The following is a 24,319-nucleotide window of genomic DNA, read 5'->3' as shown; positions in this document are numbered from 1 at the left end:
CGTGTTACCCTCGCGCGCACAACTCGCTTTATAGCTCGCTCACTCGTACGCACGCACGCGCACGCGCGCTGACGGACGGACAGCCCGCCGCCCGCCCGAGTGTAGGCACATTAACGGAACGATTTCATACATATAATATTATATACGTGTGCGTGTTACGAGAGAGAGGAGGTCGAACCAACCATCATCGTGTCATCATCACCGCATATTGCACACGTAGGGAAAATCGTCATCATCATACCATATATACAAAATAATTTATTACGATAATATTATAGTCAGCTGGCCGTATTATATCATCGCCAATAACATTCCCCCTTTTTTTTCGGTATACATTTTGAAAATCTAGGACATTCCTAGACAAACATGATATTATTATGTTAAAGGTACCTATAATGTTATTTTATGTCCCACGAAAAATATCCCAATTAAGTCGGTCGTCTTCAAATTGTCACCCCTCCCCACAATCCACAGTTTTCCGTTATACTGGTCGTAGTATATACGTCGGTCGTAAAATCTCAGAAAATTCCATCACACCGATTCCAAGGTACAATGCCAGCAGTAATATATTTATAATATACTTATAATATAGGTATACGCAAATAACAGTATAAAGTAATAATAAAAATATAATGATTATTATATTTATATAATTATAATATTATATGAGATTTAGTATTTACATGTCATAAACAAGTCACAACGGACGATCAGCGCATATCTCGCAATCATCACGGAAAATACATTTTTGCTGAAACCCAAGAATATGTGGTACCTACTATAATAGTAGTACTACTTCTATAACACACACGTTATATTCTCCCATACACCGTATTAAGTCGATAAGTTTTTTTTTCAGAGTACCCATGGCTTTCGGTACAATTGGTTTGATTATAAAATCAAAAACAATAACTAGTTTATAATTTATTTTCTATCAATACTGCTAAAAGAAACGTTTTCGTTATAAATCGTGTTTAATTACCTATTATTTGAGTCATGTGCATATTAGTATCTAATAATATCTAAATTATATAACTTAATTATATACTCACATTTAAATTGTTAAAACGATTTATGGATAAATAAATACTAAATATCAGACTTAAAATGTTAATTTACGCACACATGTATATTACACATTAATATGTTCGTTGAAAACTAACACATTTCTTCCCCTTGGGTACATGATGGTAAGTATAAGCAGTTATTTTTCACATACATCACACAGTAGGTGGTATAAAAACATATGTACTAGCTTAATACAATTTTAATATAATAATATTTAATTAAAAAAAATTAAAATATTTAATGTATTGATCCAAGTAATAATCTTGATGAAGATTCAATATTTCAATATGTATATCAATAGTTGACATTTTTCAGGTACTATGGAATCTTAAATTTAACTGTTTTTTAATTGGTAACTACATAGCATACATTTTGAATTCATAAAAATTAACAACATTTAATGTTATATGAAGAACTGAAAAAGTAGATTAGGAAAGAATAATTTCAAGTTTCAACATAAAAACTAATTCAGTATTTCAGAAATCTTTAACTTCGAATGATAAACTATATAACATCTACTTATGAACTTTGAACATGGGTACAAGTTTAAATTGGTAACCGGTGTTAAATTAATTTGAATTAAATTTAAGTCTGCATAATACCTACATAAATTACAAAAAAATGTAAAAGATTAAAATTAAAATTTTTTTTTTTAAATAATAATAATTTCAATATAATATTATAAAGCGATTAAAAATAATTAGTTAAAGAATACCTTAAAAAGTTAAAAAACCTTAATAATTAAATTTTATTTTTAAATGATATCATAATACTTAATTATAGTATATACTATAATAATCTTATTTAAGTATTAATAAATCAATCAAATACCTATAATAAATAAATATTTTTTAAATTTAATTTAGATATAAATTTTTCAATTGTGGCCATTAGTTTTAGTTAGGTATTTTAAAACAAACGAAACAAGGCGTTATAAGTTTTTAATAATTATAACGCTAAGTTCTACACTTAACATAAAAATTATAATCAAAGATTTTTGAAGGATACAAGGTCGTACAAATACAATATATTTGGAATATTATTATATAGAAATATTGAGGATGATTTCTTTCGTATCTTTCAAGTGCGTTAAGACAATTCAAGTTGTTTTTTAACCGTTTGAATAGTTTTTTTAAGTGGTTAATTTGTCGATTGTCTTAAGTAAAATGACATATGCAACAAAGCTTAAATATATAATATTATTTGAAACGTAAACTCATGAGAGATTTTCTTACGGATAAACTGGATATAACTTATTACGCGGTGAAACACTAAAAATACATTTTTCTTGAAACGTATAAAGAAAGAGCTCAATTAAAAGCAAAAGAAATGAATAGAAGCGTATATGCGAATACAAATACTGCAGGTTATGTATTGTAACGTAAAACTGCCCTCGGCAAAATCAATAGAATACGCCACGAACTGTGGTTGGTCGATCCCTATTTTTTTTTTGGGTAGGAATGTTTTCATACGACATTTTCGCGGTACCCTTTTTAACACCCTTGCATCGACCCTAACCGACAAAATGGCCGATTCCCGTTTTACCTGCTCCACCAATGGATGTTCGTTCGTCAGACCATTTATTGCGCAAGAACTTTGCTAATATAATATGTATATGTGTGTATATTATTTAATTGAAATCGTCAGTGTAAATTTATATGTACCTACCTATACCTACATAATAATATAATACGTTAAACTACCACACATAACATCCGTTTATTTATAAATGTAGGTACCCATTAAACTAAACATGTTTATTACGTCATAAACTAAAATGATTTCAAAATTGCAGTAATTATATCCAAACATTCTTATCAATAATACTTTATCATTTATGGAATTATCTAATTATCTAATATTGTTTTAATCAGTTTTCATATACTAGCGAAATACAAACGTTAAAATAACATTAGTTATTTACCTATTGAAACATCAAGTCAATAATGATATAGACTATAATATATTATATTATTATCTAATAAAACGAATAGGCAAAACATTTAACCCCAGTGATTTTAAATCACTGGAATACTATTGGCCTTAAGGCCATAGTAACATTAAAAATTAGTTTAATAGCTATACAAATAACAAAAACCATATTATACAGTGTTTCATAAACGCAGTAATATTATTACTATTCATAAATATATATAATTTTTATATTTATTATTTAATATTGCCATTTGCCATATTGGGTACAATTAAATATAATATTAATGATAATTTAAGAAATGTATAGTTTTCATAACTTATTACATACATTTTTTTAATAAAGTAATCAACACTATCATTCATCACGTTTTAAATAATTTATGTAATACAAATATGTACATAATATATTATTGATACCATTAAGTATTACTCATAAGAAATATTATATTATTTTTTCAAAAGATATTGTGAAACAAACAAAAACTAATATTTGTGCTTAAAATATTTAGTTGAAATTGTAATCATTGAAGATACACTTAAGATACAAGTTACTATTAATATAAATAGAACAATGCTGTATAGGTAAGTTAGCATCACAGTATATGAAACATTTCTGTACACATTAAGAAATTACATAAATAAAAATATAATTAACACTCTCTATAAAATTATTTGTATCCGTGTTAAGTTAATGTTTAATAACTAAAATAACTTAATTAATATAATATGTAATCTGCGTATTGCTTGTTTATTCGTATGTAATAAAAAATTATAACAGTGTCCTCTGACACATAATTAGTTCCATGTAATTTACAGACAACAAATTTTATATTTTATATGCAATTTTACAGGTTAAATATAAAACCGAAGAACTGTTGAAAGTTTCACTATTTAACCAGTTGCAATTGAATGTGCCTAACGATTACGAGTACCGGTAATGACCCTTTAGGCTCGGGCAAAGAACACGCGTGTGTGACCTAAATAGTAAATGCATATATACATACTATAATAGGCAACACGTATTACACTTTGGGATGAAATGAAGAACTAGCGTACCTAATATATATTTTTTCAATAAAAATTAAAAATAATTTGATGTATAAATCAAAATTAATTGAAATGTGATAACGGATAAGTGATAACAATAAAGCACCAATATAATATTTCGTATATGTATAAGTAGATATAAAATAAGAAATACATAGATGGTGGGAGCACTGGGGTGGGGGTATCCTTATTTTGAATGTAATAATAAATAATTGCATTATAACAATTATTATTGTGACTGGATTTTTGAATTACCAAAAATAGTCAAGATTCTGTTAAAAACGAGTGGCTAGCTTAAATTTATATTATCACCGTTTTTCTTGAAAATATTTGTAGTTAAATATTAAAATTCAGGTACTATACTCTATATTAAAATATCTTATATTATCAATAGTATTTAATATAATAGTTGTAATATATAATACATAATATTTTCAATGCTTTTAAATGACCCATAGAGTATTTCTCTAGAGCCAAAAATAAACATAATAATCTATATAGCTTCATGCACCGCTTAAAGCCTCAGAATCATAGTAAAACGACAGGATGCAGAATGCAAATTATAGAAAATGGGGTGTAGCACTGTGCCAGTTATAATTAGTTGATCATCTTTACCGCAGGCCAATGTATTGCATTATTATTATTTTGAATGATTGTGACGGAGTTCTTCGTCCGTTAATACATTGCACAATAAAGTGTTTATACGAATGATTTTAATTCACATAGGTAAAAAAAAATGGTGATTCATTATTATCGAAATATGGCATGAGAAAATTTTAAATTCTTAATAACATAAGCTACAAATTACAAACCTATAAGAAATTATTAAAATATAGTTAAACATCCGAGTAACATTATTTTTTTGCTTTATGATTTTGCTGATTTAAAAATTGATTTATTTCTATAACTATAACATAGGGTGCACACGTATCACGTTTTACACAAGGTTAACACAGGAAAATGGGATAATACAATATGACCCACACTGTATAAATTAAACACTGCTTGAGTTGAAAAATTCAAATGTTATTTAAAAATGTGTATTTAGGTACCCACTATCTTGTCAAAAAGTCTAGATTCAATGCAACGTAATCCGGCCGAGAAATTTAGAGTTAATAACTGAAAAAAATATAGGTACATAATATCTGTTAATGATCCAATAGTCTAGTTTCATGTCCCGCAAACAGAATCCAAACATTTTACATGTGTATAGGGTACTGAGTATTGAGTAATGTGGGTGGTTTATATTAATTACTAAAGTAGACCCGGTTTTCGGGGACACACGATATACTCGATACCTAAGTAGTTATTTTACATTTTAGTATAGTAAATGTTACTGGGTTTTATAACAATTAAGAATACAAAGTAATACAAAGTAATCCAAAATCTACAAAATACAGTGCTTAAATGTTCAATAAAAAAAAATTACGTAATATAGGTAATCTGTTTTAAGTAAGTATACTACGTGTAAACGTGTTACCATAACTATATAGTATAATAGCCTATGGTTAGCGAATGTAAAGTAGGTATACACAATAGTGATAGTATATTACTGTTTGTCTTATAAATTGCGTTTTCTATATGAAAACATTTAAATGTGTGTAATAATGTTAGATATAAATATAATTATTATATATCATAAATTAAATATATCATCCATTTTTCTTTATATCGTATTAAATCACGAAATCTACAGTTATTAAATCAATTTTTTTTAACGTCTTTAAAATGCCTTAAACGGTAATTTAAACATTTTGTTTGTTTTAATAACAACCACTAACATGTTATAAGTACTTTCTATACTTTCTTAATTGTGGTGAAAAATTACAAATTAACAGTTAATGTCATCGTGAAAAGGGTATACTTTAATACATTCCAGGAAAAGGTTTAAAATAAATAAGCTATTTATTAATAATTATTTTTATACCAAAATGAGTTAATAATTGAGGTATTTAAACACACCAAATCATTATTGAGATATAGGTACACATCAAGTGATAAATTAAAGTTTTCTTTTCTTTTGATAGCATTAAAGCGATTTAAATTAACATTAAAATACAACAAGGAATTAATGAAAACTGTGATTAAATTTAACCTATATAATTTTAAAATTATCATAATAATAAAAATACCTCTTAATTTAAAGAACTACAACAAATTTAAAACTTGATCGTTTTCAAAAACATTTAAATATTTAATTAAAATATCATCGTAAACAATCTAAATTGCAATGCGTTATTTTATCTCAGTGTGCTGCGTAGTTATTTAAAAGTAAGTACCTACCAATTTCAAATTTGGTATGTACCGCTTTTCTCGAATAAATAAACATATTGTTATTATTCTACAATAGTTGTGACATGTTTAATTTAGTTATCTACCCTAGAAATCGTTTAGAGAAACATATAATTAATCCTTATATAACTTACGAGTTAATTAAATACAAACTATAGCAAAGGACTATATTTATATATAAAAATAATTTATGATTTAGAAATAAAATAATCAAAAAAAGTTATTTAACAATATATCGGTGTACCTATTATTATATAGATATAGGTAAACTAAGTAATTCAAAAGGATTTGGGCCAGAAAACTAATAATAGGTATAAGTATCAAATTAGTATTTAATATTTCTAATTAAATGTTAAAATAAATAATGGTAAATTCGTTGAGATAAAAAATACAAAATCAAAGCTAGGTATATGCAAGTATTGTATAATAGATCAATGGATTTGTTTGCATTTATTATGTGTCTTATTGACATCGAATATGTGAAATACTTACAGACAAACAATTCATTGTCACTATGGTCTTATGGTTTATACTAAATTGGTTTCAAACTCTGAAAAGAACGTGAATTATTAAATTTCCTATATTTTTTATGAATATCTACGAAAATCATAAAAAAAAATTGTTTTTTAAACTGCAAGTTTAGCTGATATATATTATAAAGGTACACGATTCGACAATATTTAAAAACTTTTAATTTTACTCTTGAAGTAATGGTTTTAAACTGTCTTTACAGAATAATATATATTTTCATATTAGAATTCTCAACTCAACAGTTTTTAATCAGTCAGTCTCACTCAGTCTCAGAGACTAAGTATAAAAGGTACATTTTTTGAGGCTTATCAGTATAATACGTACAACATTCCGCATAACCTGCGTACGCAGTGAAATGGTAGTATGTGATTTTAGCGCGAAATGTTTTGTCGCAATACGGTTTGCCAGAATTATTCAAGGTGTGTTCATACGCCTATCGAAAATAGGATCGTACTATATCACATTGTATGTTTTTTTTTTCAGAGTTTAGATGCGTTAAAAAATAAAGACTACCGGGTGAAAAAAAAATGCACACAAACACACCATATATAAGTATTAATGAGGCAATGTGTCATTTTCACAATAACGTCAACTGGGCGAGGCGTATAAAATAATATACACAGAAGAAACGTGATGAAAACCGTCGCCGGGGTGATCATGAAGGCAAAGCGAAACACGACGTCCAAGGTCGCGCGCCGGTACGCAGCGGATCACGATAATATTATTATTATTATTGTTATAATATGTGCCTGTCCCGGCGAAGGCGGCGCGTGGCTAGTGTGTACGGGGAAAAACACAAAATGAAAACTTCGCGTTTACTTGGCGGATTGCGCGCAAAAGCGGTGGCGGCGGCGACGAGGTTGTTTTCTTTGCTACATGGCCGTCGTCGCTACGTGGTGGGTGGGGTCTCACGTATTGCAACAGGGTGGAAAAAATCCGCCTTGCAACACACGCCGAGATGAGCAGCACACAGTAAACCCACCGACGCGCCGCGCCGCCGCGGCAACAGTGTGCGCGCTGCGAGGCCAACAAGTGGGTGCATCGTAACGCGCGGACGACAGCGTTCACACACTCACACACGCGCGCACGCCGCACTCGCTCCCACACGCACGCACGTACCCCACCCCCTCTACCACAGCCCATCCACAACTTTCAAGCTCTCTGGCCTTCACTCGGTACAGACATTTGTGTACGCGCACACATAAATACAGCGCGCCTTTACATTGTTATAATATACGTTTATCTTCAGTATGGTGCAGAATACCTACGTTTCGTTTTTTTAACGTCATTCCAAAGTGCACTGTGTGCTGCAAGTACGTCCGCGATTAATTCTTAAACGATTTCATCACGCGGAGAAAACGGGGAGAAAACCAAAAAATAAAACCGCTTCTCGAAAGATTTTGTACTCGCGGCATGTACAACAGACCGGCACACGATTATGCAAATACGAAAATACGTTCAAACCCTTTTTTATTATCTCTCCGCTCTTCTTCTTCTCTCACCGAAAATATCCTAAATAGTTTTGAGGTCACGCTGTGGTCGGACGCCGACTACTTACGACGACGAGGCGGACGGCGGACGGGTGTGGTGGCGCGGGGTGGGGCGGGTTATTACACGGGCTGCAACGGTGGTATCGGCGCGCGGACGAGTGGGTGGGCGGGCGGGAGCGAAGGAGACGGAACGACACAGAGCGAGAGAGCGCTGGTGGCGACACGTGGAACCGAGTTCGGCCTTCCCGTAGCGGACCGCGCGCGATGTACGCGCAACGCGTCCTTAACTCTGACCCCTTCACCCGCGCCGCACCATCATCGGTACCCGATGCACAGCCAACAGCACGGCACCACCACTACCACCACCCCTGGCCGAGCGCGCGGGTGGGCGGCGGCGGCGCGGGCGCGGCGCGCATTTACAGACACACACGCACAAACATACACTTGCACGTTGTACACACACGAAACTCACACGCGCGCGCCCGTACGCACGGGGTGGGGGACGCGCTGGCAACAATGCGTAACAGATCGGCCAGCGTACGAATCAAGGTCACCACACCGCCCTATTCAGCTTTATATACAGGGTGTTTTCGTCGTGTCACACGCCGTTTGACAAGAACGCAGTCCTCTATAATACACCTACCGAAAATTATTGGTGGGTATTCCGTTTTTATCTATACAGTATACACACCGACCACGTCATTGATTTGTATCGTATCAGTTTTACAATTTTTTTTGTTATGCTATTACCTAGGTACATTGTGTTCGTTATCATCAGTTCATGCGTTCGTCAACTCCACTCTAATCCGCCGTATTCACGAATTGATTACATTATATTCAATTTAATAACGATTTTTTATGATAACATTATGTAATAGGGGTAATCAACGATCCAATTTTCATCATAGGGCGTGTATTCAAAAGTAATGTTTATGACTTAACGATTCAGCACTTCTGGATAAATAAATATATTGCCCTGTAATTTAATATTATCACTTGAATCTCTAGTTACTGATATTTAATACTCAAGTTCAAGAGTAAAACACATATAAATAATGAAGAATACGATTAAAATATGTATAAAAAAACCCCGATTAAATTAATTCAATGAAAGAAATCAAATTTAAATGAAAACATAAAAGTATTCAATATTACGTTGTACGTTTAAAAGGGTGAAAAAAATTATCGTGATGAAATATTTGTATAGGGAAAATTAAGTAGGTACTGTTAAACCTAACTCAAGGGAAATATCTACATAATATTTCAAAAATGAAACATTCCATACATAGACCGTTTTTATAGCGTTTATTCGCCAGATATATTGAAGTATTTAATCAAAAAATTAGAAATTAGTAGGTATACCTATGTATAACAGTTCATAATTAAATATTGAAACACGCACAGTAAAAACCATCGTCATTAAAAAAAACTGTCGACATGTATAGACTTTTATAAAATAGTGGATCAAAACGTGCTATAATTCTAAGGCATTTAATATTGTGTACAGCAATAGTGGTCGTCATAAAGAGTATTTTTAGTTTTTAAACGACCCCTATCAAGTTTTTGGGGATGAATAAACTCCAGTCTCCGGGTATTAATAAAACCACCCTCATATTTTTTTTTATGTACTAGCAGCTCAATTAAGTATTTCTTTAGACACTTTAAGACTACTGTATATAATATAATATAACCTATAAATATATCCAATGTATAAACCTAAAAAGCGACTAATATAAATAAGTCTGCTGGGTAAATAATTGTAGGACCTTACTTATTTTAAGTTATATAATTTAAATCTGAGATTTTAAAGTAATAAAACTTGTGGTGTAGTCACCAAACTATTAGTCTATAGGCAAATGGAAATTATATAGGTAGGTATTTACACATTTAATAATAATATATGTTTATATAATATACAAGGTATTTATTATAGATTCCATTTAATGCAATAAAATGCGTTGGACGAAGTTTTCCTTAAAGTGATGCGGCAATTCCGAAAACGAATGAAGAGGTTACAATTTTCGTTTTAAAATATTTTAGAAACTGTACGCCTCCGTCATACGGATATGTGTGTTATGTGTTTAGTGGAATGAGGACGTTGACCCGGCCAGCGCAGCCGAAACGTGAGAGGTAATGATGGTTGTATTTCTGTTGATTTATTTAATCAAATCTTCCCAATAATATATATGTATTCACGTATGTTGTGCATACAAAAATTAAAAGAATATCTACCCTTTTTTTTTTTTTTAAAAGTAATAACAATGACAAACGGTCGATGTTTTGTACCATACTGTATAATGAGTACTGCTAGTTTTCCACCGCTGTTTTTTCTCTCGCTCGTTCTCACGACGTGAAGGGGGCACACTAGCTGTGTTTCAGTGCTACCACTGGCGTGGTTTGTGACTTTCGGGGTCGAAGACCCGGATTATGAGCACAAACACTGTGATATGACGGTTGAGTAATTTCAGTTGTGTGATAAATGTTTAGAGATAACTGTAAATCTGTATAAAACCACGGAATATTTATATTATTTTCATTATATTATGTTCTTTTTTCCGTCCAGTTATTATTATTATTATTGTAACACCTACTTAACTACTAACATGGACGCATTATTGTGACCAAGGGGAAATGATAATATTTTCCCAACTTACAAAACAAAATGTGGCGGGATGCCAACCCGCGGGGCACACGTAGATGAAGACGGTTAAATGCATGCGCACACCAGCATATTATTTTAACAACGAATGCAATTATAGCGCATAGAAGGGTGTGGTGCCCCTTAACAAAATGTAGTGGCCTCTCACACACTATAGGGGGGAGTGGGCGTTTGGCACTAAAAATGAAACAATATTCTCCTACCCGTATATGAGCATCGTCGTGATTATACACAGACGCGGGCTTCCTAAGTTTGCCCTCACAATATTACAGCTGAAAAAACTCCTTAGAGTAAGCTTTCACTAGGCAATTCACATCAATTAAATCTCATTGTACGCATTTTGAAATGTGAATAACGCTTGAAACATTACATACACACACGACACACATGACAAAAACTTCCCATTAAGTTTTTAACTATGTACGATAGAATTGTATATTTTGTTTATTTCAACTATACGCTCGGTGTACTTAAAACTTTTAAAGAGGTACTACCGTCTTAAATACAAGTAGAAAAAAATTGCCTATTATGTAAAATAACACGTACGTGACTAATGAATAACACACGTAACAGGTGGAGAGAAAAAAATTCTAGCGCGTGCAATAGTGGTTCGTGTTTTTACTATTTTAGATGTGTGTATAAATGTCGTATATACATAGTCAGATAGACGAATGTTCGTTAGACACAACTTAGTGTAAAATTTGTAGATGTGCTATAAATGTGACTATTGCGAATTTACAAATTATTTTTATTTGTATTTTAAAGTGAAATAATAATAATTGCGTTCACTGACATCCTTGATGCGTTCAAAATATTATACAATTAAGTAACCCCCCAGTAAAATGAGCAAATTGTTTTTAAAAAAACCGGATCTATAGTTATGGATATATATTATATAGTATTATCAATAGATCAAAAATAAAATACAAATTAGTTAGGTACTATATAGATTACATGAAACTATACGAGAGTACTTAATAATACTCATGAAAGTTTCTCCAAGACGACCTATGGATTTTTAGAGAATAATACAAATGAAAAACGATAATGATTTGTTTATAACATACGATCGCCCATGACAAAAAAATAATTTAGTAACAACATATTATAATATTATGAACGCAACAAGCAGCAAGTGGTATTGTGTGGTTTGGCATGTGGGCTATCCCCGTATGGTATCTCCCATAGTCCCATCCAACACACGAGGCGTTTAGAAAAAAAAAGAAAGAAAGAAAGAAAGAATAACTTTATATTATTTATAGGGTGAATGACCCATGCATTGGAAACGGGGTTGGTTCGTATCAGGGCATTCACCCTTCGACGTTGTTGGTTCGGTGCGGCCAGTAATTACAAGTGCCTCTGCGTGCGTGCGTACATTTATGTGTGTGAGTGAGTGAATGTATGGGTTAGTATGTATGTGTGTGCCGTATACGAGCGCGGCGCGCTAGTGTATGTGTGACGTATATATATATATACTGACGACTGCGTGTGTGTGCGTGTGTACCTGTTGAGCGAGCATCACTTCACCGTGAACTTCACACACACACACAGATATATACAAAACAACCTGCATATGGTCGTCACCGTAAAACCTACTTTCCCCTCAAAACCTATAATGCCGGTGTGCGCCAGTGTGTGGTGTGTTGTGTTGTGTGGCAGCGATGAGGTAGAAAAAAAAAATAATAATAATAATAAAAAAGAAAACACCACAAAAATCGTGGAGAAACACACGAGTAAAAAACACGAAAATTATTCTAGTACAGGTATTATAGTGCATACGCCTACGACGTTTCAGAAACGAATATTTCTGTTAATTATCAAAACAACCGATTGAAATGCAAATTTTCTGTCGTTTTAGTAAGGATAGTGCGAACAAAAAAATAATTTATAAAGAACAATGTAATATTATATACGCAATGGCAGGAAACGTTTATGACTAATTTATGAGATTTAAAAAAAATACATTTTATACAAGTGTACTTTTTTAAAAGCAGCGTTAACCTATAAATATAATATATATACTATACAAAATACAAACATTATAGCAATATGATATGATTTGCGTAGAGGAAAAACAAACGACATTATATACCGATAAAAGCCAACCAAGTATACACATCACAATTATGTTAGCCCTGTAATTTCGTAAAATTGAATTCGTAGTGACTGTGCGTTGTCGAGCGTTAAATTAAAATGTTTAGGAATAGTGATTTACATATACAAAATATTCACCCCAATCGTCGTTTCCTGCCCAGGGTCAGCCTTTGTGCATACTGCATGAACAGTTTAAAAAAAAAAAAACCAGGAAGATTTTTAGGGCACAAATAAACGAGAAAACAACAGGTGTAAAATGACCCTATAAACAATGAAACGCGGGATGATTCCGCCGACATGGAACAATATGCCGGTTAAGGGCCAGCGCCCCCCATTATAATAATATTTATAAATATATGTGTATATTATTCAAAAGAGGGGTCTTTAACCCCATGAACAACCACCCTTGTCCGGTGAACACAAACAGGTGCCTAGAAACCTGTTCCCACGTTACACACGGTTCCCATCATTCTCGCCGGGGGTTTTTTTTTTAGACGCAATTACATGTATTCAAATTAGAGAGTTAGTGATTTAATTCGTTTGGACAAAAGCCAAAACTCGAATAATAATTAACAGTAGTAGTGGATGGAAAAAAATAAAATCGTAACGGTTATAAACCGTGTTAATCGAGAAACGAATGAGATGTACACGAATAAGGAATATGTACGACGAGTTTATTGATAAAACAGATTAAAAAAAATTATACAAATTAATAAAGAAATTACTTTGATGACTAAACAATAAAATATTGGAGTTTGTTACTGGCATATTTACCTACCAATTGGCAATTAGTATGGTATTTACATAATAATAGCTCAACTTTATGCACTCTACGACTTTTATTTTAGTAGTTTCAGTTAATTATAACACATTTATCAATAATATTCAAGTATAATTCAAAAATTATATTTTACTATACTATATAGGTACTAGTGATCCATTTAAGTGTCAACTCACATTATTACGAAAAGTGTTAACTATTTTGAATGACAAAATACATTATTTTAATTGTATACACTGAAGCAGAATATTTTTGAGTACTTGCTTCGATATGAATAAAAATTTAATTTTAAACAAATAGGTACTTAATTAGTTATGAGTTTATAACTTATAACTTATAAGTTATAAGTATTTAATTAACGAACGTATCGTCACGTTTCAGCTTTATTACAAATTTTGGTCTCTGGGAATTATTACTCATCGGACGTTTTGACACGTTTTGAAATACCTAGCTTTATCTGAAAACTTCAGTTCGGCATTTAATGTACCTAATAATACACATTTATAATTCATGTGTAGAGCTCAAATTAAACAAGCCAGGAATAAGGAATAGTATAGTAGAGTATAGTATAGTATAATAGTATAGTGCATTTAAAAAAATAATTATAAATTGAGATACTCCGAAAAATATTTTGCTTAGGAATATGAAATTCAGAATGAAAAACTGACGGAGATAACATTTAAAAAAAAGTTGTTTTAACTAAAAATATATTAAATTATATAAAAACAAAGTTTTTAAACTTAAAAAAGTTAAAACTTAGAAATAATTAGTGTACAATTAAATGGATCACTATGTACATAATACGTACACAATTAAATTGTTTTACAATTCTATTTTGATATAGTTCAATAACCTGGATAGTTAATAACACGCTATGTTGATAAAATGTAACTTTTGTTTTTCTATTTGAAAAATGTATGGATATAGGTAATACCTAAATGGCTAAATACAATTATTTGTTATTGGCATTTGGCACCTTCACTATCTATACAACAATGTAAATTTTCATTTTTCAAGTGTAAATAGCACCACAAATTAATATTAATAAGATGACTAAGTAATATAATTAAAATCTAGAAATTACAAGATTTGTTATAAATTAATTTAAAGATTCTTTATTTTTAATTAATCAATAGGAATTCATTACATTATTGTTAAAAACACAAAATATAGTAGAGATAAAATATTTTAAAAATACATGGTGTAGTCATATGTCTAAAATTGTACGTAATCATCTATAGATATTCTCTGGTTTTAGCAATTATATGAAGTATAAATGTTTTTGTAATTTATAAACTGAACATGATAATTTTCATGCACCAATTATTATTTATTTTAGGAGTTAGGACATGTTGTAAAATATTGTATTTTTATCGGCAGTTATATAAAGATATAATAGCTTAAACAGTTAAACGTTTAAGCAATATAAAAGATAAAATATTTTGAACTAATGAAACATCTCGTGAAAGATCATTATTATATATTTATGTGAATATGAATATGGTACCAAATTATCAACGAATAATAAACTAGTAAATCATAAACTCAATAGATAAAGATTATTATCAAAATTGTAAATAAATAATATAATAAAAACAATATTAAACTACACAATAGTACACATACATCATAATGACTCAGATTACTAGTAAGATAATTTTTGATTAGAATATTTTATTGCTAAGGAAATTATTAGATATACTCAAGTATACCCATGACTAGAAATATTTTTTAAGCACCTAATTGTTGCACAGTGTAGTTAGTTTTAAAGATATTACGTGTACCGACATGATGATAAGGGAGTAACATTGTAAAATAAATAAATGTTATTTATCACATCACAGAGGTTTTCAAGTACATGTAACAGATCTAGATACTATATAGGGAGATAAAAAGTTATGTATTTCAGTCCGCTTCGTTTGAATATCAGAAATATCACCACGTTGTACGTTGTAAAGTGGTGATGTCAAAAACCGTGCAACGTAAATGTCGAATTTCGAAAAGCTATTATAAAAAACTGCAAGACTGTATGATATATTATAATAATATTATGATTGGTTGGGGATAGAACAAAATAAAGAAAAACATACGACGTAAGTGCAATTAAATCGCGTTTATCGCGACTACGTTTCACCGAGATTACACTAGCTAGCGTGTAACCCCCGACGGCGTTTGAGGATATTACGACGAACGTAAAACGTATTTACCGTCGCTCGCGGTTACAACGATCGTTGCAGCTTCCCGAGAAAAGCGGGGCGGCCCGGCGATTGGAAACGGAAACCGTAGTACAACAACAACAACAACAACAACGTTTGTTTTCGCCGTCGAAGGGTTACAACTACAAACGGCTCGGGGCACGTCACTACGGGCTAGCGTCGTTATTTTTTCGTCCTCGTCATTAATATTACAGCGAATAAGCCATTGTCGTGGTCTGTCCGGTCACCGGAGCCGATATGGCAACGCGGCTAACCAAACACGCCGCCGCGGCCTCTCCCTTACAGTGAGCTGTATAATAATATCATAGTCGCGGAGTATTATATTTTTATATTATTATTATTATTATATACATAATATTATAGCGCGGTTGTGTTGCACGCGCCACGCGCGCGCGCGCGCGCACACACACTCACACAAGCGCGCGGTCGCGTAATATTCAAACAATAATAATAATAGTTGTGCACTTTGACCAGTTGCCCTATCGGGGAACGAACGAGTGAGCGCGCAGTGTATATTTAATAAGCCTGCCGTAGTGCCGTTGCTGGCCGTGTTCGACGTGCTTCACACGCGTTTAACGCGGCGACGATATCATCACCACCACCACCACCACCGTCGCCGCCGTAGTCGTCATCGAGTCGACGCATAATTATATTATTATTATTATTATACAGGGCGAACACTGCGGCAGAAAATAATATTATATACATGTGGTTATACAACAACGCCCTACAAGTATTTAACGATACATAATATTATAATTTATAATAGTGGCTGATGGAGTATCGTCATCGGGATTCAGCCGGCCGTGGTTGTCATCGTTATCATTGTATTAGTTAGGTTTTCTGCGATAAAAAATAGGACACGCGGCGTTTTCGCCAGCGACAGAGTTTAACCGCCCCACTCGCTCGCGTGAGACCTACACAACAGAGGATATTAATTACGGTTTTTTTTCCAGGCACACAACAACTTATCAACAACACATTCTGATTTTACGAGACAAATAATAATTTTGGCGGACTGTAATCTCCTCTCCGGTGCACTGCGTCGTAGTAGCACTCGTAATGGTATTTGAAACTCTCCGAAGACACTGCACAAATGTTATTTCTTTCCATCTCCCCGTGAGTCACACGGTTCGCTTATCTTTCCCGGCACCGGGTCATTCTCTTAATTTTCGATTAGCTCACACCGCCTCACCACGATATCGCTCCGAAAATCTAATCAAACGAAAATAAAACCAGAAAGAGCGAATTTAAGAGCAGTCGAAACTCAAAATTGACAAAAAAAAGTATTGTCGTGTAGCCAACACACTGCAATATTATTATGTAGAACATTCGATGTTAGGCTTGTGGTCTCTCCGACTCCCTTCTCGATAACGAGTGTCTGCTATTGTTTTTCCCCGAACCACTTATAGGAAGTAAATCATAATAATAATGTTCGTTTCATAGTCCGTTTGATAAATATTTAACTATCGAACATTAATAAATAATAATACACGCGTCGTGGAACTGCTAAGGGTACACGAAACTCATATATTTTATTATAGTAGTTAGTGTGAATGTTAATATTTTTTTAAGTGTTGTCAACTTAACATACAAAAGAATTCGTTAAGTGACGTACCTATTAATTACTATTATGTACACACGTTGAAGGGCTGCGGCGTCGTTAACCACGACGACGACACATTCCGACGTACTTGTGTCCTTTGGGTGGGGTGGGGGGGAGGTTTCAGGGCTGCATCGACGTCACAAAACAATTTATAAATGTGGTAATAATAGTATTATTAATTAATCCGAATATGCACACGTCGTCCACGCACAAGTATACGTGAACCGAGACGTGGTCGTTAGCGCGGCGTTCACAAAAACAGCACGAGCACGGCGAAAAGGAGGAGAAATGCGCGCTAACGACCGCCGAGCGCCGCTAATGTGCCGAGGTGTGTTGGTCTTCGGCCGTACAAAACGAATAAATATATTAAACGATGACGAAAGACGCGCGCGAATCGAGAAAGAAAGACGCGTAAAGAGCTGATGAAGTAGAGAGTAAATTTCGAAAACATAAAATATTGTTGAAATATATATATATAAACTTTTTTGTTATATTTCGTTCCCTTGGCCTTTTGGCAATCGTCGGTAGTATTTATAAATACATTTTTACCGACGGGGTAGAGCGACGACGGCGCCCGGTCCGTGTTGTGTGCCGCCCGTAAGTTTCGTCGACACGTGCAGCAGCAGAAGCAGTGGCGGCGGCCGCGGGTGCGTTTACACGTACGACGGGCGTCCGGTCCGGTCAACGTACCTGACGGGATGGACGATGCGAGTATGCATGTACCTATAGTGCCTACCTACCTACCTACCTATCTTCCGCCGCCGTCGCGGATCGAGTTTGTGTCAAGGGCAACACGCGCCGGCACAACCAACCCGAACAGGACTGCTCCTAAGCGGCGGACCCGGCCGCCGCAAGACTTGTCTTGGTGGTCGTACGCAGATCGGTCACACACGCGCACGTCACGACAAGCGCATGCGATGGCCCGGCGTTTGTCTTATCGAAACCGGGGGTTAATCACCCGGTGGAAACGCACGCTTCCGCTAAAAATAACAGCCGAAACTCCGTTCGACAACCACCCCAACGACGGAGAGCGGACGTCGTTATCAACCGTCCAAAATCCATGTACCCGTTAAAAATGTATTTTTATAACCAATTAAGATGACAACAACGTATACCCTAAACATTATTATTAAACAGTTTTCAGATAGGTAGATAGTAATAGATATCGATTACAATTTATAATAATAAAATAGGCCGTACAGGGTTCATCGTTTACGTATATCTGTGGTACGTAATTATTCGGACGTGTAAAAAAAAATATATATTATATAATGAAGTTTCGGATAAATAGAGATAACAATTTGGACGACGCCAGTCAACAAGTCACTACGAATGCAATACGAGAAAAAACAATCTGTAATAGTAATAATCACTTAATACACCAACACATTATTATAAACATAGGTAATATTATGATATGCGTGTACAAAGCAGGTACAAAACGGTCCAAGACAAGTACCCCGGGGGGGATTACTGGTTGAGAAAACAAAAATAATATTCAACTTACCAACGGCGAAGGGATGCTCTGAACTCTGATTTGCATTCCATTTTCGGGGCTCGTCCGTGAACTGTTTCGCCTGCCGTAGGTGATGATGTGCTAGGTAATTGATCGCCGTCGACGGTAATATATTATTTTCACGTAGCCGCGATACACAGATTTATTAAACTATTTAATAAACAGATTTATTTTATGTTTTGTTTAAGTGGATTGTGATATAAGTATAGTTGCTGGCACTTTCTGCAGTGGTAATACGAAATTAATTAAGAGACGATGCAACGACAGTCGAAATGAAGCAAAACGAAAAGAGATAGAGAGAAAGAAAAAAAAGGGGAGAACAAATGAAGAAGAAATTCTGTGCGAGACTCCTGCGGGACGATGGGTATTCGTGCGGCGAGTGCGCACGTCTGTCGGCGTAGCGAAAATGAGCTTTCAACAGTTGGTGGTGGGTCGGTGTTTCAAACCGACGGAAGTGGTTGCGGCAGTCGAATGGCCTGCTATCTGCCGGACGTTCGTGCACGACGACGGTCTCACGATTACGAACTACAACGGTTATCATCAGTACTGCAGTAAGTTATCACCAGACCAAGACGGTTGTCACAGGAAAATGGTTATTACCGAGTTGTGGTTAACCATGATAAAGCAAAACAACGTAATCGACGACGGGTGATAAGTGATAAACATAAACCTTATACTTAATAAGGTCTATGGTGATAATACAGTTCTTCTTATCGTACATATTCGGATATTTGTACGTCCGCTACATAACTTTACTGCGCTACTCCACCGCCGCCGCCCGTGTAATCATTGAGTTTGCACTTAATAATAATTATTCGTTTATTTTAATGTAAGCTAAATTAGGCTTTAGGCGTTCACATTTCACAGTTCACGGTTTCCCGTCGCCGTGGTCTATATATGTTTCACAAACCACAGGACTTGCTCAAGCGCACGCCACCCGATGGAATAAACCGGCCAGAGTTCCTGAAACAGCTCGTTCAGGAGTTCCGAAAAACCAACAGTGCGGGTATAAAACACTTCTGACTTCCCAACGAATCTTAACTGTAGCAAATCTACTGATGTATTATAATGTATATGTTTACTTATTTAGACTCAAAGCTTCAAGTATTAGCTAACCTCGCTAACTTTGCATACGATCCTGTCAATTATCAGCACATACGTACTCAGAAGGTAATCGATTTGTTCATAGAACAGTTGGCTTCAGACAACAACCAACTGATAGCATTTGCAGCAGCTGGCCTCTGTAATCTAGTCAATGGTAATAATAATTGTATAGTTTGATTTCATTAATTAGTAAGACCCTGTACTGCATTTTTATTGTTCCAGTAAATTAATATATATAGTCACTGTTGGCCAATTATCCCTAATTTTCTGGGACGTTACCAGCTTAAGAAGTTATGTGTGATATTCTAGTAGGACTTTTTTGGACCCTAAATATTAGCAGGTTTTAGCATTATCATAATAATGTTCCTACTTTCTTAGGATTTAAAAAACTCATTAACACAAGAATTATTTTTATTAGCTTATGAAATAACAACGAGTGTTACTAAGTGATTATTTTTATGTAATCATATTTTAGACAATTTGTTTAAGATAATAATATAATTGATAGGATATTTTAACATCGTTAATGTTAAGTCAAAGCTAATATTAAAATAATATGAATTTTCTTAGAGTAAAATTATTAGTTTATCCACTAGCTATTAACATGTTAAGTCTGGCTCATTAAGAAAACGTCGCATCCACATATTGTGTTGTCTCCGTCTTACACACGTACTATAATCTTTTTGAAATTGTACATTTTAAAATGATCATAACTTACTTAAAAATAATAATATCAATAAAAGCCTATGTGTAGTCCTAGATAACATTCTTACCTTTAAATTGTATAATAACTAATAAGTCAATTCACTCTAATATCAAAACTTATAGTACACTATTAACCGGTGAACGAAAATTTACTTTGCCATACGTGTGTAAGACTGAGACAACACATGTGGGTGCGATTTCCTCTTAGACAGAACCCTTAGCTCTGCATTTGTTATTCATTCAATGTATTCTCATACTTGTAACTTTTGGGATTATAGATTCAATGTGCAATTTTACTTGTGATATTTACTTTTTCAACATAATACAGTTATATACATATACTATTATACTAAAAAAAAAATTACATATACTTTAACATTCTATTTTTCAATTATTCTTCATTTGTTTAAATATTTCCTTCATCTTTACATATTTTCAGATCCTGCCAATAAAGATTATGTTATTGGGAATGGCGGTATCCAGAATATAGAAAAAAATTTGAGTAAAGCTGATGACAATATAATACTTTCCTGTATTACAACTCTTATGTACTTGTATGCACCAGAAATAAAAACAGGTAATTAAAAATGAATATTTTCATATCGTTAACTTTATCCTAATGTTATTCATGTTGTATGCGGTCTGCTATATTGACATTATTCATTCTGCCATTATACTTATTACTTCATTAGTGTTAAGAATATCTAGTCGTTAGTTGTTTATTAATATATTTTATCTGTTTAAACATCTTACATTAATACAATTGAATTATTCCAATATTAATGAATGGGTAATATAATAATAATATAATAAACTGGGATTTATTTAATTTTATAAATAAAAAATTACTCAAAATAATATTCTGAAACGAGTGAAATATGTTTATAGGACATAGGTAATATTGGTTATCTTAATAATCAATAGCATTATAAAATAACATGAAACCATTTAGTAACTGTTTTATATTTGTCGATAATATAAATTATTGCTTATGATCAATTGTTTTTTTATCTATAAATAATAAATATTTTAATTTGAAAATACTTGTGTATTTTCATCCGAGTTATTACTATATTATGTTAATCAAAATAAATTGGCTTAATTAAATTAGATATTGTGCCTATATATATTTATTATGATGTGAAGGACTGTATACCTAATACAATGTAAAATATCATGTAAAATGTATGAACGTTATCTGTATTCTCTTGTTGGTTTTTAAACAATATTTTAATTTTTAAGTGAATTCTGAGTATGTAAAATATTTGGGTACCTAACCTTGTTATTGAATTCACTAAAATCAGTTTTACGATTGAACTATTTTTTTTTTTTAGTGTCTCCTATAAGTATTATTTAATAAGGATGTGCAAGTCAAACATCACAATTTTAATTTTTCAATTTTTAAGAAACCCCAATTTGTTCTGTGTCACGACAAGTGTACTTAAATGTGATCTACAGCAAATGTGTTAAGTTATTCTTTCATACAAACAAAACTATTGATAGAAAATGTATTGTAATCTGTTCCACGAGAGAACATGCAACAACCAAAATCAGTTTTTCTGTGCATCCCCACACAACACCCTATCGTAGGAGAACTGGTTTCGACAGCAGAGTGACACAGGAGGATGCGCAGACCTGGGATGTTTTATCTTGGAACAGAGTATAGCTATAAGCTTGAGAGGACGATATACCAACATGTAATGTCTTTGTATCACAAATACAAATATGAAAACTAACTCTTAGCAGTTTAAGATGTGTATACACTGCCACGATAGTTGTTAATTGTGTCTGGCTGCATTTTAGCACAGTAACGTTTGTGGACCGTTATATTCTTCTCTATAACTTTGAAAATATGTAGATTTGCTGAGTTGCATTTGTATAAGACAAAGACAACACATCATGCATATTATAATATAGTGTTAATTCTTATTAATTGTATTCTTATATTTTTTTTATTTTAAAATGTAATTTAGTTTTAGTTTTTAGTATATATTTATGATTATTTAATAATAATATATTTATCCCACATGTACTATACTAACTTATTTTAAATATATATATATTTTCAACATTCTGTGTTATAATATTGTATTTATTTAGTATAGATAATATTATAATTAAACAATTTAAAAATAGAAAATGTTTATTTAACAATATGTATAAAATTATGAAAGTTTAGAGTCAGATTTAAATTTTATTATCTAAAATATATTTTAAATGTATAAAAAATATAAATATAATATAAAATACTATACCTAATTTCTGTTTAGTAAGGCCATAATTATAATTTTAAATTTATATTTATTTGTAGGATCATTGTTTTTATTATTTAATTACAAATGCAATATGTTACATATCTATAACGCTATTTGTTTTATTAACCTCTTTCGTTCAGCTATATTATAATCACCAATCCCCATGTAACAATATAAAGATTTGATATTAATAAAATTTTATTTTATTTTGTATTTTTTTTTTTTTAATAATAAATACCATAAAAAAATATGTCTCATATAATATTTAAACTAATATGAGTAATGTGAGTTTTATAATTGTAGAAATGTCTTATTAAACTATTTTATTTTGTTATTTTTAAAAAGGTTCATATGTAAAAATCTTCTTTAAACAATATTTTAATGTTTTTCATACATAAATGTATTATTTTATTATATGAGATATAAGATATTAGGCAAATAAAAATATCTTTCTTTAGGTTATGTATTTAGTTTTCATATTTTAAACATTATAATTTATATATAATAAATAAGCTCTAAATGTAATATTGTATTTGTACTATATGGTAAGATTTTTATAATTTTTATTTTACTATATAAATTCTTAATCTTTAATTAACATGGATTTAAAAAATGATATTTAAAATGATTCATACATTTTAAGGTCTATATGTAGTATGCGGTATTTTTTTATTTTATATTTTTAATATAATTTTGCTCTTAGAATAACTTACTTCATTTAATAATGTTAGTTAATGTTTAAGTTATGTGTTGTAGTATTTATTATCATTTTTAGTTATTTTTTATTTTCTAGTTAATCTATTTAAAATTAAAATCAAAAAAAAATAAAACTTTTTAATTGTAATTTTTATATAATATGTGTATAGACTTAGACCGCATACTATATGAGAGTTAAGAGGATCCGCATGTGTTGTCTCTGTCTTACATCTTACACATACAACACAGACAAAACGCGTTTACCCAGTCTGGGTAGAACTTGCTCAATTTTGGTTTTAGAGTAAAAATACCTATTATAAAATT

The 24,319-nt window shown here is 32.2% G+C and overlaps 2 protein-coding genes across 3 annotated transcripts in view; one reads left to right on the top strand and one right to left on the bottom strand.

The window, feature by feature from the left end:
- Positions 1-19,638, bottom strand: part of LOC100161247 (protein tramtrack, beta isoform) — a 37,470-nt gene extending 17,832 nt beyond the window's left edge. For both annotated transcript variants that reach the window (XM_001951787.4, XM_029490667.1), the window contains exon 1: positions 19,227-19,638. The gene's annotated coding sequence lies outside the window, so the exon portion shown is untranslated. The remainder of the gene's footprint in view (positions 1-19,226) is intronic.
- A 403-nt stretch (positions 19,639-20,041) lies between these two features.
- LOC100162581 (armadillo repeat containing 7-like) overlaps positions 20,042-24,319 on the top strand; it is a gene marked incomplete in the record, with an annotated part of 35,196 nt that continues 30,918 nt past the window's right edge. Inside the window, 3 exon segments of the mRNA NM_001162067.2 lie at positions 20,042-20,241; positions 20,326-20,493; positions 21,484-21,620. Of these exon segments, the coding sequence (NP_001155539.1) occupies positions 20,133-20,241; positions 20,326-20,493; positions 21,484-21,620 (414 nt within the window).

The sequence above is a fragment of the Acyrthosiphon pisum genome, chromosome A2 (genome assembly GCF_005508785.2).
Source record: "Acyrthosiphon pisum isolate AL4f chromosome A2, pea_aphid_22Mar2018_4r6ur, whole genome shotgun sequence".
Lineage (NCBI taxonomy): Eukaryota > Metazoa > Arthropoda > Insecta > Hemiptera > Aphididae > Acyrthosiphon > Acyrthosiphon pisum.
The sequence above is the reverse complement of the archived record's forward strand: the minus strand, read 5'-3'. Positions and strand labels throughout refer to the sequence as shown.